The following is a 16629-nucleotide window of genomic DNA, read 5'->3' as shown; positions in this document are numbered from 1 at the left end:
GGGAGAAGTTAGCCAGAAAGGGAGAGTATTTTTCATGACCAAAGTACTGTGCTAGATGCTGTGGACACAAAGGGAAGGCTCAGTTCCCGCAGCCTATGGCTAACTGTCTGAAGAAGTTCCGAATGATGACCCTCGCCATCCCTCTCTGAGGCTGGCACTCGTTAGTATAATTGCACTTCACACAACTACAAGACCAACTCTTGTTAATAACCTTGGCCTTTCAGTCTGCCAAGCCCTAATGAAAAAAAATCTAAGTTCTAAACTTTAAAGGAGCAGAGACGCTTGGAAACAGGTTATAGTTTAAAGTATCTAATCATTTATTTAAAGTGTTTTTAAAAAACAAGTTGAATAAAATCCTAGCCTATCATTTAAAAAAAGTATATCTACGTTCCAGAAAAGAGTTAAGATAGCTAAACTGTTACTGTGTTATGTTCTGATGTAAATTTTAGACCTAGAAATAAGTCTTCACCAGAGAAAATTAAATGCCACTTAACAGTGAAATATTACTATAGGAAGACTAGAAAGCTGTAAAAATGAAAATTTTGGTATCTGATTAAATCATCTACAATCAAGAATGGTCCATGTATTTACTTTTGCATGCAAAATAGGAATAATGTTCCAATTTTACTAATAGACAGTTATGCAGACGATTGTGGGAAAACTAGGACACGCACACTTGACCCTTTTTCTGAATTAGCAATAAGGCTATAGACGCCTAGAAAGGACTGAGGAGACTTTCCCAGAAATGTCTCCAGTTTCTTATGAAATAAAACGACATAAGGAAAATGCTAATTAAGAGAGGAGAAAATAATAATATAACCACTCAACATGCATATATATCTGTACTACTTACGAGGACCTTTCCTATATTCTGACCCTTGTAGCTGCCCTGTGGGCACGCAGGTCTCAGTGCTTCACTCTGCGGTGTCTTCCCCACAAACACTGAAGGATGCCAAGAACAGTGTGCTCCTGGACCCCAGTTTCCATGTATTTAAAGAATAGAAGTTTTTAAAAAGCTGTTTTTCTGAGTAACTTTAGTTTCAGAAACTGCATTAAACATTTCTTATTTCCTTAGTCCACCTTTTACAGAGAAGATAAGAAACTTCTGAAGTCCACCTTTGGATTCTTCTGGGATTCACTCTGACTAAGCAACATTTTCAGTTGAGAGAAGTGTTTCTTTGTTTTGCTCACATTCTTCGCGGAGCAAGTAGGTGTTGACTGTCCAGATGTAGGTGTTCTGAAAAGAAACATAAAACCACACTCAGGTACACTGACGACTGACGGTTTAAAAAGTGTCCTTCCCGCTTAGCCTAGGTAACTACTACTGGCGTCATTTTCTACTCTTCTGTACTATGGCCACACACGAGCAGTGGCTGTATCCAGCACAGTCATTCCCATTTTGTTAAAAATCTCCACACTAAATAGGCTATAGGCAACATTTAGGAGGTATACTGGGTGGTTCTGGAGGCTTCTATCACACTTGAAAGAGAAGGCTAAAGGTAAAGCATCTTCAGGTCTGAGTTCCCTTTAAGTCTGACATCAAGATTCCTGACAATTCTAAGCAAGGACTTAAAAACACGTTCTTCCTCACAGCTCAAGATCACTTCCTTTCTCAAAAGTGAAGGATCGCAACCTACACGTGTAGATACCAGTCCACTGTATCTGCCTCCCTAGAATATAAGCGCTAGAGGGGAGACACTTTATACTACTAATTCTATATTCCAGTGCTTTTTAACAGCACCAGGCACAGAGGAGGCCCAGTAAAAATATCCACTGAATACATGATTCCCATCTGGTACGTGTGTATTTATGCCTCATTCTATTTCATTCTCTCCAATTGTGTTCCACCCCCCCAAATCCTTATTTGGAGTTTGTCAGTCTGATTCCTCTTCTGACTCCCCATCTGTATAAATGTGAAATATCTCATTCCTGCATATATCTAAAAAGCAGTCTGGTCTAAATGCAAGTGAATTATTTGAAATATGCCGAATTTTCTTTTATCTACATTTATCCAATAGAGTGGAAACTTCTATGATGAATTCCTAGCATACCAAACATCAAAATAATTGAATCAAGGATACAGAGAAAACTGGAACTGAAATTTTAATTCTTACCCAATTCTATAAACGTCAAACCCAATATAAAACTCAATTCAGTAAGAAAAAATAATCCAGTCCTTGCTGAATTTTGTTATCTACGTTCAAGAAACTACCAGACTCAGTTTCTCTTTTGTAACACAATGTTGAAAAATTCCTTATAGTTTCTATGGAATTAAATCTATGGACTATCATAATGAATAAAGTATTGAGGGGGATTACTAAAAATAAAACATGTGCCCAGTCATACAGTTAACTTAGTATCATTTGACAAATCCCCATTCAGTTAGATTTCCGCAGGAATTTCTGATAGCGGAAATAGCAAGAACAGAGGTTGAGAGGAGGAAAGTGAACTGAGTGGCTCGGTTTTGCTGACACACAGGATGAATTAAGGCAAAGCAAGACAGACTGGGGCCGGACAGTGAGGGCTAGAAAGCCATGCTGCAGCATTTGACCCATATGCTACAGAGTGAGGCACTAAAGGCTTCTAATCAGAGCTGTGCTTTAGGAGAATATCAGACTAGAAAGGTCTGAAACAAGCAGCAGGAAGACTCAGGAAATTACTGTAGTAGGCTGGACAAAAGGTGAATAAAGGCCTCAACGGCTGGCAGCAGGAGGGAGAAAAAGCTGGGAACAGATGCAAGCACCATGGAAGTAGGCTAGAAACTGGTGACCAACTGGACAAGAACAAGGGAGCAGGAGTTGTCAATTATACTCACCATTTCAGGTCAGAATGTCTAGAAAGGACCTGTTCATTCACAGAATAAGGAACTTGGGAGGATGGGCAGGTTTGAGTAGTTAGCTGTGGGGTCATGTATGGGGGTCAAGTGGATATATTTAAGGCAGCTGGGAACAGGTCCAGGGAGAGGTTGGAAGTAGAGGAATATACCTAGAACTCATATGCAGAGATAACAATGGAAGATAGGGGAGTATATGACATTAGAGGAGAAAAGGGTATGGAGGAAAATGCGGGCCAAAGCCTGAATTGCATGGCAAATTTAGGGAATGTATGTTACACAGAGGAAATTGGAAGAAATACTCAAGAGTTGACAGTGGCAATTCAAATAGTTTAATGAATTAAGATACCTGAAAATCAAAGCTGGGCTCTTGTCTTTGGAACCAGACATATCACGAATCAGGTTTGTAGAACTCAGAGTCTTTCTCTCTGGTGTCTTCAGGCTGAGTTTACTTGTAGGAGTGGTAGAATTGCTCTTCAAAGCTGATAGAACGCTTCTGCTTTTACCGTGATGTTTAACGGTTCTGTTGCATGTTTTACAAGTAATCAACTACCATAAAAAGAAATATTGGGCCTGATTTCTCTTACAATTTAATCCAATAAACTATATGTTCATTAAATTTTTATACGTAAGGGGACTACACCAGGTACTACAGAGTGAGTAACTGAGACCGCCCTCGGCGAGCTTGTAATATAGCAGCAGCAATGAGACAAGACACAAATTTAAAATGAGAAAATCTTCAATAAAAAGTTAATGGCTAAACACGTGTATTTAATTTAAAATACTTTTATAAGGTAACAAAATCTCTACTTTCTCAGCGTACAACCATGTTTGGGGGCAATGAAGGAAACTGGGAATGACGTCCTTTAACATCTGGAAGGATGTCTTTCTAATAGCAGTAGACCTTTAACATTTTTTGCAGATGAACTCCAAGCCTTTTCCCAATAAAACATGGCAAACTATCACTGAAAATTTAAGTGACTCCTTCAAACCTTTAGTGATTCTAGAACTATAGATCCAACGTAATTTACAATACCAATCAAATGAACTCTCATATTCTTCCACCTCTTCACTTCATTAGCTCCACAGGTTGACTTTTTTTTTCAAGAAATGGTCCATTTTATAGTTAAACGCCTTTCCTCTACCTATCTGACACAAAGCACAGGATTCAGTCCAGGCCTCAACAAAGTTAATAAAAACTAGCTTAGCTGAGAAGTACTGTGATGGTCACGAGCAGATGAAAGTTCACATGGACGATCTGCATATATCAAAGCTCTATGTAAGCTGCTTCATACTTTTTGAAGAGGCCGGATATAGATTAAACAGTCAATTTTATGACAAAGCAAAATACACTTACTGTCCAATACTGGTAAATATTTACCTATCTAAATATGGCAGTTTCAATTCAAGTTAATATTGATTGTAGTCTTGGGCCAGACATAAGCTGTCTTAATGTCCCGTGCCCAGCATGGTGCCTGGTAGTAAGGAGGCACTTGAATAGTTGATAAATGTTAACATAGAACATGCAGACAAAATGTATCTGATACTGGTCTCCATATAGTTAGTCATAGTAATTTGTTTTTTTGTTGTTTTGGGTTTTTTGAGGAAGATCAGCCCTGAGCTAACTGCTGCCAATCCTCCTCTTTTTGCTGAGGAAGACTGGCCCTGAGCTAACATCCATGCCCATCTTCCTCTACTTTATACGTGAGACGCCTACCACAGCATGGCTTGCCAAGCAGTGCCATGTCTGCACCCGGGATCCGAACCAACAAACCCTGGGCCACCAAAGTGGAATGTGCGCACTGAACTGCTGCGCCACTGGGCCAGCCCCAGCCACAAGTAATTTGATTGTGGTTGTTTTATTCCATTTTATATCACCTGTATTAATGTTGTGTGGCATAAAGTAGACCCTCAGTAAATGTTTAATGAATGAACATAAGATGCACTTGCTTTTGTTGGGCATAAACTTAAATACATATTCTGAAAAGGGGGGGATGGGGATGACTGAAGAAGTGACACTGGTACTTAGTACATAAGGTACTGCTCTTTGAAGAAGAGGACCATTAACTGAAAAAATAATTTAGTGGTAACTGCAGTTCAGGTGCAGTCACATTGGTCAGCTCAGGAAATCCTGAAATTTGTGAAAATAACTGTGCTCAACAATGAGATCTGGGAACAACTGAGAGCTCATGATGTTTGGTTTTAGGTAATTGTGAAAAATAAAAAATAAGGAGCCGGCTCCGTGGCCAAGTGGTTAAGTTCGCACACTCTGCTTTGGCGGCCCAGGGTTTCGCCGGTTCAGATCCTGGGTGTTGACATGGCACTGCTTATCAAGCCATGTTGAGGCAGCATCCCACATGCCACAACTAGAAGGACCCACAACTAAAATATACAACTATGTACTGGGGGGAATTGGGAGACAAAGAAAAAAAAGAAAAGAAAAATAAAAAATAAGCTGTACTTTTTTTTTGAGGAAGATTAGCCCTGAGCTAACGTCTGCCACCAATCCTCCTCTTTTTGCTGAGGAAGACTGGCCCTGAGCTAACATCTGTGCCCCTCTTCCTCTACTTTATATGTGGGACACCTACCACAGCATGGTTTGACAAGGAGGGCCATGTCCGCACCCAGGATCTGAACAGACGAACCCCAGGCCACCAAAGTGGAACGTGCACACTTAACCGCTGTGCCACTGAGCTGGCCCCTAAGCTGTACTTTTGATGTAACAGTAATCACTAGAAAAAATTTATCTATATACTTGGACAATCTAAATATACTACTACAAATCTCTGAGTTATATTCAGGCTAATTCTTAATCTCATTTTAAGTGAAAGAAAATTCTAATTTATTTATACAAACTAGAATTGAAATCTTACCAATACACTTTTGGAGTCTTTGTACTTTTTCACAATTTTTGCTTCTTTAAAACTGAGTGTATAATTTCTTGCTTCTCGATTAAGAAGTTTCTGTATTCTGGGTGTCATTTTGGGCTTGGGTTTGAGGCGCACTCGAAAGTTATCCAGAACCAGCAACTGGAAACAGTATGGACATGTTCCTTCAAAAGCACTTTTATCATCTAAAATTATACAAATGAAACTCATGATTCAGCAAATCAGAATATTTTAACTCAAACTACCACTATTATAAATGTGAAAAAGTATATAATTTAATATGAGATTACATTCTCAAGGAAACTCAAAATATGAGAATTTACAAAAAGATGAACTGGCAATTTATTTTGCAAAACACTGTAATTCTAGTTATTCTAATTCTTATTAGGCTCACTTTGGCTGCTGGATTCACTCCTTTTAGCCACTCTGTGAGGCCTCAGTCTGCTACTCATTACTCGCCACTAGATTAAAAAGGCTGTATGTCTAACCAATTTTACAAACACGTTTATCACAAAATAAATTATAGTGTGATTTTGTTTCTTTTGTAAACAGCACAATCTTGTGGTTTGTGGGTTAGGCTTTGTCTGCAGATAGCTCTCTCAATACAAGGTAACAGGACAACAGACTTGCCCCAGACCCTTTATACAATCAAGAAAGCACTCACGGACTATCTACCATGCTAGGCTATGAAGACACAAATGTGGAAGTGAGAGAGTTGCTATCTTTAAAGAACTCATATTCTAGGGGAGCTCTATGCAAATGAAGGTCAGACTGGTAAGAACTATAACAGAATAGGATTAAAATGTTCTGGAAATTATTAAACTGCATGGACCAGCCAGAAACACTTCAAAGAGAAGGCTTGACAAAGGTCATCACAGATGACTATAAATTCTATCTGTATTTGGAGATGGCAGCCATTCCTGATAAAGAGCTTTCAGGTTGAAGCACAGTGAAAAAGAAAGTATAACTATTCAGGGAAAGGTAGGGTGTGAAGGTAACGCAGCTGAAAATGAAGGTGGGCACACTGTGCATTATTCAATGAATATTTACTGGTGAGCACTGTGCTAAGTGCTAGGGATGCAACAGCACCACAAAGAGCTGCCAAACGGAAAGTTCATTCATATTTACTGAGTGACTGCTAAGTGCCAGGCACTGTTTCGGGTGCTGGAGATACAGCAGGGAACAAAGGACAATCCATGGAGAGAGCTAGGAAGTAACAGCACCAAATGTTAAGTGCTAGGAAGAAAAAAATAGGAAAGGGGAATAGGGAATGGTGATGGAGCTGCTGTCATCTTAAATAAGGTAGCCAGGGAAGGCTTTGTGGAGTGACATTTGCAGAGACCAGACAGAAGCAAGGGAGGAATCCACGCAGATATGTGAAGTGAGAGTTCCAGGCTTAAGGACGAGCAGCTGCAAAGGCCCTGAAACAGCAAGGAGGCCTAGCAGTGGTCGGAGTTAAGAGAACAAAAGGGAAAGCAGGTCAGAGAGGTCATGTGGGCCTACGATGCAGGGCCTTGTAGTCCTTTTAAAAGATTTTCACTTGTCCTCTGAGATGGGAAGTCATTTGTGAGTTTGCAGCAGAGATGACGTGATGTGGCTTAGGTTCCTATTAGGCTCACTTTGGCTGCTAGATTGAGCCGCCTGTAGAAATGCACTGGGAGCTGCTGGCAGTAACTCAGGGCAGAGACTGATGGCTTGGACCAGGGTAGTAAGAAGAATGTGATGAGAAGTAGTTAGATTTTGGATATATTTTAAAGCCACAGGATTTGCTGGCATATTGGCTTAGGGAGGAAGCCTGTTAGGGTCAAGAATGGCCTCAGGTTTTGGGGCTGAATAACTGTGAGGATGGAGTTACCATTTCCTGAAATGGGACAAAATGGAGGAGGACCGTGTTGTGGGGGTGAAGCACGGATTTTGCCCTAACGGACATTCAAAAGAAGTTGTCAGGAACGTTATCTGGATTTGAGTGTAGAATTCCGGGGAGAGGTCTGGACTGAGGACATAAACTTGGAAGTCCCCAGTATACGGAATATAAAAGCCAACAGATCGGATGAAAACTTGTCACCAAGGAAGTGGGTGTAGCTAGAAGAGAGGTCCAAGGACCGAGTCCTGGGACACTCCAACATTTATACAGAAATCGGGGAAATTAGGAGGAATCAGCAACGCAGGTCGAGCGGCCCTGGCTAAAGAGGTAGGAGTGACCTATGTGATGACCTGGAAACCAAGTAAGTAAACTATTTAGAGAAGACTGATCGGGGGGTTCAAATGCCGCTCGTAGGTTAGGCAAGGTAAGGCACAGCAAGGAATTTGGGTTTTTCAGAAACTGGGAAGCGTCGGGGGGTTCTAGCAGGGCAGTGGGTGGATCGGGTTTCTCTTTTGGACCAGTGTGAGAGCCGTGCGGAAGCGGGGCGACGCGGCGGACCCGCGCCGGACGCGCGGGCGGCTGTTCTCCCTACCGTGCGACGAACTGTAGGCCCAGCTGCAAAAGAGAAAGAGACCCGTGAGGAACCAGGAAACCACCTCGCCGCCCGCCGCCCGCGTGCCCGCCTGGCCGTGTCTTACAGGAGATAGCGGGCCTGGCCCGGGCAGCTATCTCGGAGTTGCCGCGCCGCGGCCTCAAGGTAGTGCTTCTGCCTCATGGCCACCGCCGCCCCCACGCCACCAGGATGCGGCGACAAAAGCTGACTCCGGAAGCCGGCTTCCTAGCTTGCCGGCGTTGACGTGCGTTTCCAAGCTCCCTCCGGAAACCGGCGCCCGCGGCTGACGGGTTCCGGGATCCTTTGCGGCCGCTCCGCCTCCAAACCCCGCCCCGTCGCCTTGGCCCGGCGCGGATCGGGCTTGGCCTCGGCCCCGGCCCGGATCCTGGCTGAAGCTGCTTGACCCGGCAGGGGTGGCACTATCAGGAGCTGACTGTCCCACCGGCGTGTCTGTCTTTCTCTCCTGATAGCCTCCTTTCTGACACCCCTGTTGTCAGTCCCGAGCCCACGTCCCCTCTGGCTTCTTGAGCCGGGTATTGACTCGGGCCGCGCGGCAGGCGGATGCGCGCTCCGCACGAGGCCCCTGGGCGCTTGGGAGGAGAGACTTCAGTCCGCCTGCTCTCGGCGCCTGCACGAGCGAGCTGGTCTTTATTGTGTTTGTTTCCGTTTTAAATTGAAGTGAAATTCACACAACATAAAGATAGCAATTTTAACATGATTAAGTGGCGGTTAGTACATTTACAGTGTTACGTGAAACACTGCTGTTAACCTAATTCCAAAACATTTCTCTCACCCTAAAGGAAACCCCATACCCGTTTAGCGGTTGCTCCCCATTCTCCCGTTCCACCCAGCCCCTGGTAATCGCTAGTTTCCTTTCTGTCTTTATGGATTTATCTATTCTGGACATTTCATATAAATGGGATCATACATGGGGCCTTCTGTGTCTGGCTTCTTCCACTTAATGTATTTTTGAGGTTCATCCACCTTGTAGCATGCATCAGAACTGTGAAACCAAACCTCTTAATCTCAAATTCCTGTGCCCCGTGTGCAATAAGCCAATCACTGAGAAACCAGTGCTTGGAGATGGAGAAAGGTTTACTCCAGTTGGCTAAAACCAGAAGATGGGAAGATAGGTTCTCTCAAGTCTGCCTCCACAAGAAAAGAAAGCAGGGGGTTTGATAGAGCTAAGGAGCTTGGGAGGAGGAGTTTTGAGGGAACAAAGCAGAAATCTGTGTTTCTTTTGCTCCAGATAAGCATTTTGACAACCAGACTTTTGGGCATCCATGATAGCTAGGGGCTGGTTAGCTGATGATCATAACTTCTTGAAAGCATTCTTTTTCTTCTGCAAAACAAACTCATAAAATCCTTGTTACCCTTGAATCATCCTTCAGGTTAAACAAGAAAACAGCACATTAACAAGATTAACTTTTTTTCATCTGTGTCTGTGTTGGAACCAAGGTGGAAGGGTAGTCATGTTCTTATTGAATATTTACAGTGCCCCTCAGGTACCCAGCTTCAACTTCATTCCTTTTTATGGGTGAATAATATTACTTTGTATGTGTATACCATCTATTATTTATCTGTTCATCCACTGATGGACACTTGAGTTGTTTCCATCTTTTGGCTTTTGTGAGCAGTGCTGCTACGAACAGGAATGTATATTTGAGTACCTGTTCTCTGTTCTTTTGGATATACAACTACAAGTGAAATTGGGGTCATATAGTAATTCTGTGTTTAACGAGGGTTCCAATTTCTCAGCATCCTTATCAACATTTATTTTCCGTTTTTTGTTTTTTTAATTCTAACCATCCTAGCAAGTGTGAACTGGCATGTCATTGTGGTTTTGATTTGCATTTCCCTAGTGACTAATTACGTTGAGCATCTTTTCATGTTTGCTGGCAATTTGGATATCTAATTTGGAGAAATGTCTGTTCAAGTCCTTTGCCCACTTTTAAATTGGGTTGTTTGCCTTCTGTTGTTGAGTTGTAGGAAGGTTTTTTTTTAGTATGTTCTGGATACTAGACCCTTATTTATCCTTCATTTTTAATTTCAGAAAGGAGTCAAACACTACAAAAGTTTGTAAAGAGAAAGTATGTATTTAATCTATATTAACATATTTTAATTTTTCAAAAGAAAAGTTATTGCGCCTGATTTTCCCACCTTTCCATCCTACTTTTCTGATGTGATCAACATTAGCAGTTGCGTTTCTTCTCCTTTTATGTCCTTATACACATAAGTACATGTATGAACGTATAAACACTCCCAATCACAACAACCACACACACACGCAACAAAAAAACAAAACATACACAAAAAACCAAAACCAAAAATAGAATGTTAGTCCCTTACTACATACCTTGCCCTTTTCCTTAGCAACAGGCCACAGACATCTTCCCAGGTCAATAGAAATAGTTCTCAAACATGCTTTTTAATAGCTGACAGTAGTACAAAGTGTAACGAACCATAATTTATTTAACCATTTTCCTATTGATGAACGTTCAAATTTTTTTCAGCACTTTGCTTGTTCAAAGGATGTGGCGGCAAAAATCTTGTATATGCTGGTGCTTTTAATTTCTTTTGTCTGAATTCCTAAAAGAGAAATTAATGAGCAAAATGATATGCACATTTTTTATTTGCCAGATCGTCCAAAAAATGTTGCAGCAATTCACACTCCCAGCATCAAAGTCTGAGAAAGCTGGGTCAAATTTGATGGGCAAAAAGACAAAGGCCAATGGTTCACCTAAATACTAGTGAGACAAAGCCTCTTTTCACATGTTTTTTGATGGTTTGCATTTTCTCTTTTGTATGTGGTCAAATGCTTTTCATTATTGCGTCTGCACTTTCTGTGTAGCTTAAAAAGGCCTTGTTTATGCTGAAGCTACGCAACTAACTATTCATCCAAATGTTTTTCTCATTCTTTTCTAGTTTGATTTCTTCCATGCACATCTTTAATCAATATAAAATGTATAAGGTAGAGCATCTAACTGACATGTTTTCCAGATGGATAGCAAGTTATGCAAAGATTCCTTACTAGGTAAACTGCTCTTTTTCCATTGGAATTGAAGTAAAAGAAAAAATATTTGCAATGAACACCGAATATGCGAGGCACTTTTCTAAGCATCTTACTTGTATTAATTCATGTAATCTTCACAACTCTGTAGCATAGGTGAAATCTCAGTTTCTCATATATAAGGTTTTTTTTTAAAACATAGTTGCATCGGTTTCTAGATTTTCTATAAGTTTCACTAACCAATAAAGCAGGAAAAAGGAGAAATGCACTATACATGTATGCACACGCACTCCCGCTGCCTCCCAGCACACCTTCCATCAGCTGCTCCTCTTCTCCCCTCTCTGAGCACCATGCTCCTATATCCAGATGCCTCCTCAGCAACTCTACTTGCATGGCAACTTGTCTCCTCAGATGCAGTGGGGCCCAACAGCACTCTTGATTTCCCCCACCAACCTGCCCTGCCGCTCAGTCTTCTTCTGTCTCAGCCCCACCAAATGCCATTGCCACTTCCTCTTTCCACCCCTTGTAGCCGGTCTACCCTACCGGCTCCCCACCAGAAGGAAATCATGACTCTGCCTACTTCTTGTCATGCCTTGGTCACCCTCTTTTTTTGCCTGCACTCCTACCACAGCCTTCTATATTCTTTTCCTGCTTCCTCTTTCCTAGTCCATTCTTCACAGGGCAGATAAAGTGGCCTTTTTAAAATGTAAATCATTTTTGGGGACGTAGAGTGTCCCTACTCAGAGTCCTCTCCAGGATCCTCACTGCGTTTGGAACACAAATGCCTGGCTGTGTTCTCCAGGGCCCTGTGTGGCTGGCCACTGCCCCACTTCACATCTCACCTAGTCTCACTTGCCCACCCTCACACCACTCCTGCCATGCTGGCCTTGTCTCTGTTGCTCAATGTGCCCTGCTCAGACCTACCCCAGGGCCTTTGCTTTTTCCTGCTTTGAATGAGGATCCTTCCCATGGCTGCTTTTCCTCATTATTCCAATCTTGGCTTAAATATCACCCCCTCAGAGAGGCCTTCCTTGACTACCCCAGTAAAGAACCACCCCCCAACACATACCCTTACCCGCCTCTCGCCCCCGTCCACCAAGTCACTCTGGGCCAGAACTGGTTTTTATTGTTGTCCTACTAACCTCACTCTCCGAAATTATTATTCATCCACTGTTTACCTGTTCCCCTCCGGAATGTGAAGCCACGGCAGCTGGCCTTGGTGTTTGCTGCCCTGTATGTGGACCCCAGGGCCTGCCACAGAGCAGGGCCTTAATAAGGATTTGCTGCAAAATCGTACTGGACAGAAAGGAAGTTGAAGGAGTTGAAAATAAAACTAGACTGGCCATGAGTTGACAATCGTTGGCAGTGAGTTTGTTATATTTATTCTTTTTATTTTCAAAAAACTTTTTATTATGTGTATACCATGCTGTCTTAATTGCTGTAATTTTGGAATAAACCTTGAAGTCAGGTAGTATAAGCTCTCCAGCTTTGTTCTACTTTTCCAAGATTGCTTTGGATATCCTAGATTCTTTGCATTTCCATATGCATTTTAGAATTGTCCTGCCAGTTTCCAAAAGAAACCTGTCGACAATGAATTGTACCTAGGGATAGTTTGGGGGAGAATCGACATCTTAAACTCGAGTCTTTAAATCCATGAATGTAGTATATATCTCCATTTATTTAAATCTTCTTTAATTTATCTTCACAATGTTTTGTTGTTTTCAGTGTATGGGGCTTACGTGTATTTTATTAAATTTATTCCAAACTATTTTCTGCTTTTGATGATATTGTAAATGAGATTATTTTTTAAGTTCCACTTTCCCAACATTTGCCGCTAGTATATAAACATTCTATTGATTTTTGTATATTGACTCAATTAGACTCACATCTTAATTTACCTGAGTGACCTAGTTAAACTCATGTATTAGATCTGGAAGTTTTGTTGTTGTTGATTCTTTAGGATTTTCTATACAAATGATCATGCCATTTGCAAATAGAGGTATATTTTTCCTTTTCAATCTATACACCCTTTTCCCCCCCGCCTTATTGATCTGGACAAGACTTCTAGTACAATAGAAGTAGTAAGAGCAAAGAACCTTGCCTTCTTTCCAACCTTAGGGAAAAAGTGTTGAGTGTTTCATCAAGAATTAATTAGCTGTAGGTTTTTCATAGATACCTGCAATCAAATTAAGCGAGTTCTCTTTTGTTCCTAGTTTGCTGAGAGTTAAAAACATTTTTTTAAATCATAAATGGGGTTGAATTTTGTCAAATGCTTCTTTTGCATCACTTGAGATATCCATATGTTTTTTTCTTTATTTCCTAAGTGTGGTGGGTTGCATTGGTTAATCTTTGAGTGTTAAACCAACTTTTTGTTCCTGGGATAAACCCCACTTTTCATGATGTATTTGTATATTGTTGGATTTGATTTACGTATATTGTGTGAATGATTTTTGTATTTATGTCTTGTGAGGTCTTTGGTGTCAGTGTTATGCTGGTCTCATAAAACAAGTTGAAAAGTGTGTGTTTATCCTTTGTGTTCTGAAAGTTTTTGTGAGATTGGTATTATTTCTTCCTTAAATGTTTGATAGAATTCACTAGTGAAACTGTCTTGGGCTGGGGTTTTCTCTGAGGGTTTTTGATAACAAATTCAATTTCTTTAATAAATATAAAGCTATTCAGATATTCCATTTCTTGTTGTGTTAGTTTTGGTAAGTTGTATTTTTAAGCAACTTATCTATTAAATCTAAATTGTCAAACTTATTGGCATAAACTTGTGTATAATATCCTCTTATTAACGTTTTCATGTCTGTAAGATCTGTAGTGATGTCCCCTCTTTAATCGTTGGCATTGGGGTTCTTGTTCTGGGTGAGGGTGGAGGACACACACTCGATCCTGTCTCTCTCACTGAATGCAACTATGAAACCTGGGCAGGATGCGTAGAGCACCCATAGAAAGAATAAAAAGTAAATAGTAGCAGGTTGGATGAAGAAGAAGACGACGTATCAATGAACCTAGAGGTGAGTTTATCATCTTTCTTCCTTTGATATCTGCTAGCCTGAATGCAGTGCAGCCTGAAGCTCAGAAGTGGGCACTAGGATGCATGTAGAGTTCCAGGGGAAGCCCTTTATCTGGCTGAGTAGCAGGAGATACCTGACACCAGAGAGAGACTGTGGAATTCTCCACACATTTTTTTTCTTCTCTTCATTTTCTTGAGCCCCAGCTCCCAAACCATCCCATGGTGGGAGCTGCTAAGCCAGCAGGAGCCAAAACTCTGAGAAAAGGAAACATTCCTCTCCAATTGACTGATCTCTATTGCTTTTGTTCCCTCTCTTTCTGTTTTCCACCACTTGGCCAAAGATGGGAGCAGTCACAGAAGTACACAACAGTGGAGTAGCTTTCTGGCCCCAGCTTTCTGGCCATAGAACCAAAAAGTGGAATTTGGGGAACTAGAATGTACTGGGGAAATTGTGGAGAGAAAGGAACTCTTTCTTAACATTATGGGAAAATCCCATAAAGTCATATATGAACTTCTGGGCTCACCACAGAGCTGTGGGCTCACGGATCTGATCAGTATACCAATTTTTTTTGAGAACTGAACTAATGGACTGATCTGGTCAGTGGTCATCGATCAGGTCCCAGATGACCACCAAGTGGTACATATTCAGGATCTATCCAAATGGCACTGCAAGGGCTTTGAAAACTGAACTAACGTTTGAACCGTAACTCACGGAAGGCAGGTGAACTTTTAGTCTGAACCTAGCGAGTCTATTGCCTAAAACAAAAATATGTACATTCTCCAAAGGATTTAAACAAGACCTAGAGTTTCATTACGTAGTATTAAAAATTTCCAAGAGACAATCCAAAATTACTTGGCATATGAAAAACCAAGGGAATCTCAACTCACACGGGAAAAACAATCAACAAACACCAACAAGATTGGTGCAGATGTTGGAATTATCTGACAAAGACTTTAAAGCAGCTATTATATAAATGCTCCAACAAGCAATCGCAAACACTGTTGAGATGAGTAGAAAATTAGCAAACTTTCCCCATGAAGGGCCTATAATAATTATTTTAAGCTTTGCAAGCCAAATGGTCTCTGATGCGTCTACTCAGTTCTGTGAAAGCAGCCACAGATAGCCATAGACAATACATAGAATGAGTGTGGCTATTTTCCAATAAAACTTTATTTGTGGGATTTAGCTCATAGACCACAGTTCACCAACCCCTGGACTATAGTGTTTTTTATATATCTATATATTTATTGATTTTTTATGTCTAAGTTGTTCTATTGATTATCGTGAGCAAAGTCTTAAAATTTTTTACCAAGATATGGGTTTGCTTATTTCTCACTTTAGTTCTGTTAATTTTTCTTAAGGTATTTTGAAGCTCTGATACTAGGTGCATAAACACTTATAATTATTATATTATATTTATATATTATATATAAATTTATTTATAATTATATACAAATTATTTATAATTTATTAATATATGTTATATAATATTATAATAATAATTTCCTGATTTGTTGACCCTTTTATCATTATGAAATGTCCCTCTTTATCTCTAATAATATTCTGTCTTAAAGTCTATTTTGTGAAATATTAATATAGCCACTTCAGATTTCTTTTGTTTTATTGTGGTAAAAAACACATAATATTAAGTTTACCATCTTAACCATTTTTAAATGTACAGCTCAGGAGGGTTAAGTATACTCACACTGTTGTGCTACAGATCTCTAGAACTGTTTCATCTTGTAAAATTGAAACTCTCTGCCCACTAAACCTAGTTTTCCCTCCCCCCAGCCCTTGGAAACCACTTTTCTACTTTCTGTTTCTATGATTTTGACTACTTAACATTCTTCATATAAGTGGAATCATATAGTATTTCTCCTTCTGTGACTGGCTTATTTCACTTGGCATAATGTCCTTGAGCTTCATCCATGTGGTAGCATATGACAGCATTTCCTTCTTTTTAAAGGATGCCCAATCTTCCATTGTATGTACATACCAGATTTTATTTATCCATTCAATGGACATTTGGGTTGCTTCCACATCTTGGCTACTTTGAATAATGCTGCAGTGGACACGGGTATGCAAATATCTCTTTGAGATCCTGCTTGGCATTCTTTTGGATATGTACTTAGAAGTGGGATTGCTGCATCATATGGTAATTCTATTTTTAATTTTTTGAGGCAGCTCCATACTGTTTTCTATAGTGATTGTACCATTTTATGGTCTCATCAACAGTGTGTAAGGGTTCCAGTGTCTCTACGTCTTCAGTGACACTTGTTATTATCTGTTTTGTTTTTTTTTAAATAGTGGCCATCTTAATGGATGTGAGATAATATCTCATTGTGGTTTCGATTTGCATTTCTCTTATGATTAGTGATGTTGGGCATCTTTTTGTGTACTTGTT

The 16629-nt window shown here is 40.5% G+C and overlaps 1 protein-coding gene across 3 annotated transcripts; it reads right to left on the bottom strand.

Annotated features, from left to right (window-relative positions):
• Window positions 1–293: 293 nt before the first annotated feature.
• On the bottom strand, window positions 294–8765 carry C8H18orf21 (chromosome 8 C18orf21 homolog). 3 transcript variants are annotated; one of them, XM_023647662.2, is made up of 5 exons: window positions 8284–8765; window positions 8178–8200; window positions 5707–5906; window positions 3183–3382; window positions 294–1237 (listed from the first exon to the last, which is right to left on the bottom strand). In XM_023647662.2, exons 1-5 carry the CDS (start codon window positions 8358–8360, stop codon window positions 1084–1086), a joined length of 654 nt encoding a protein of 217 aa, XP_023503430.2. In that variant the 5' UTR covers window positions 8361–8765; the 3' UTR covers window positions 294–1083. The 3 variants fall into 3 exon arrangements, with proteins under 3 accessions (XP_023503430.2, XP_023503431.2, XP_023503432.1); XM_023647663.2 differs by having other exon boundaries at window positions 5707–5862; window positions 8284–8499; XM_023647664.2 differs by lacking the exon at window positions 3183–3382 and having other exon boundaries at window positions 8284–8498.
• Between the last annotated feature and the right edge of the window lie 7864 nt (window positions 8766–16629).

Source organism: Equus caballus, chromosome 8 (genome assembly GCF_041296265.1).
Source record: "Equus caballus isolate H_3958 breed thoroughbred chromosome 8, TB-T2T, whole genome shotgun sequence".
Lineage (NCBI taxonomy): Eukaryota > Metazoa > Chordata > Mammalia > Perissodactyla > Equidae > Equus > Equus caballus.
Note: the sequence above shows the minus strand (reverse complement) of the source record. Positions and strands in the feature narration are given on the sequence as shown.

Coding starts and splice junctions, on each gene's coding strand:
- C8H18orf21 (XM_023647662.2), bottom strand. CDS start 8,360: ATGAGGCAGAAGCACTACCTTGAGGCCGCGGCGCGGCAACTCCGAGAT. Junction 8,201..8,283: donor GGCCAGGCCCGCTATCTCCT/GTAAGACACGGC, acceptor TCTCTTTTGCAG/CTGGGCCTACAGTTCGTCGC. Junction 1,238..3,182: donor AGCCCAGCTTTGATTTTCAG/GTATCTTAATTC, acceptor GTTTCTTTTCAG/AACACCTACATCTGGACAGT.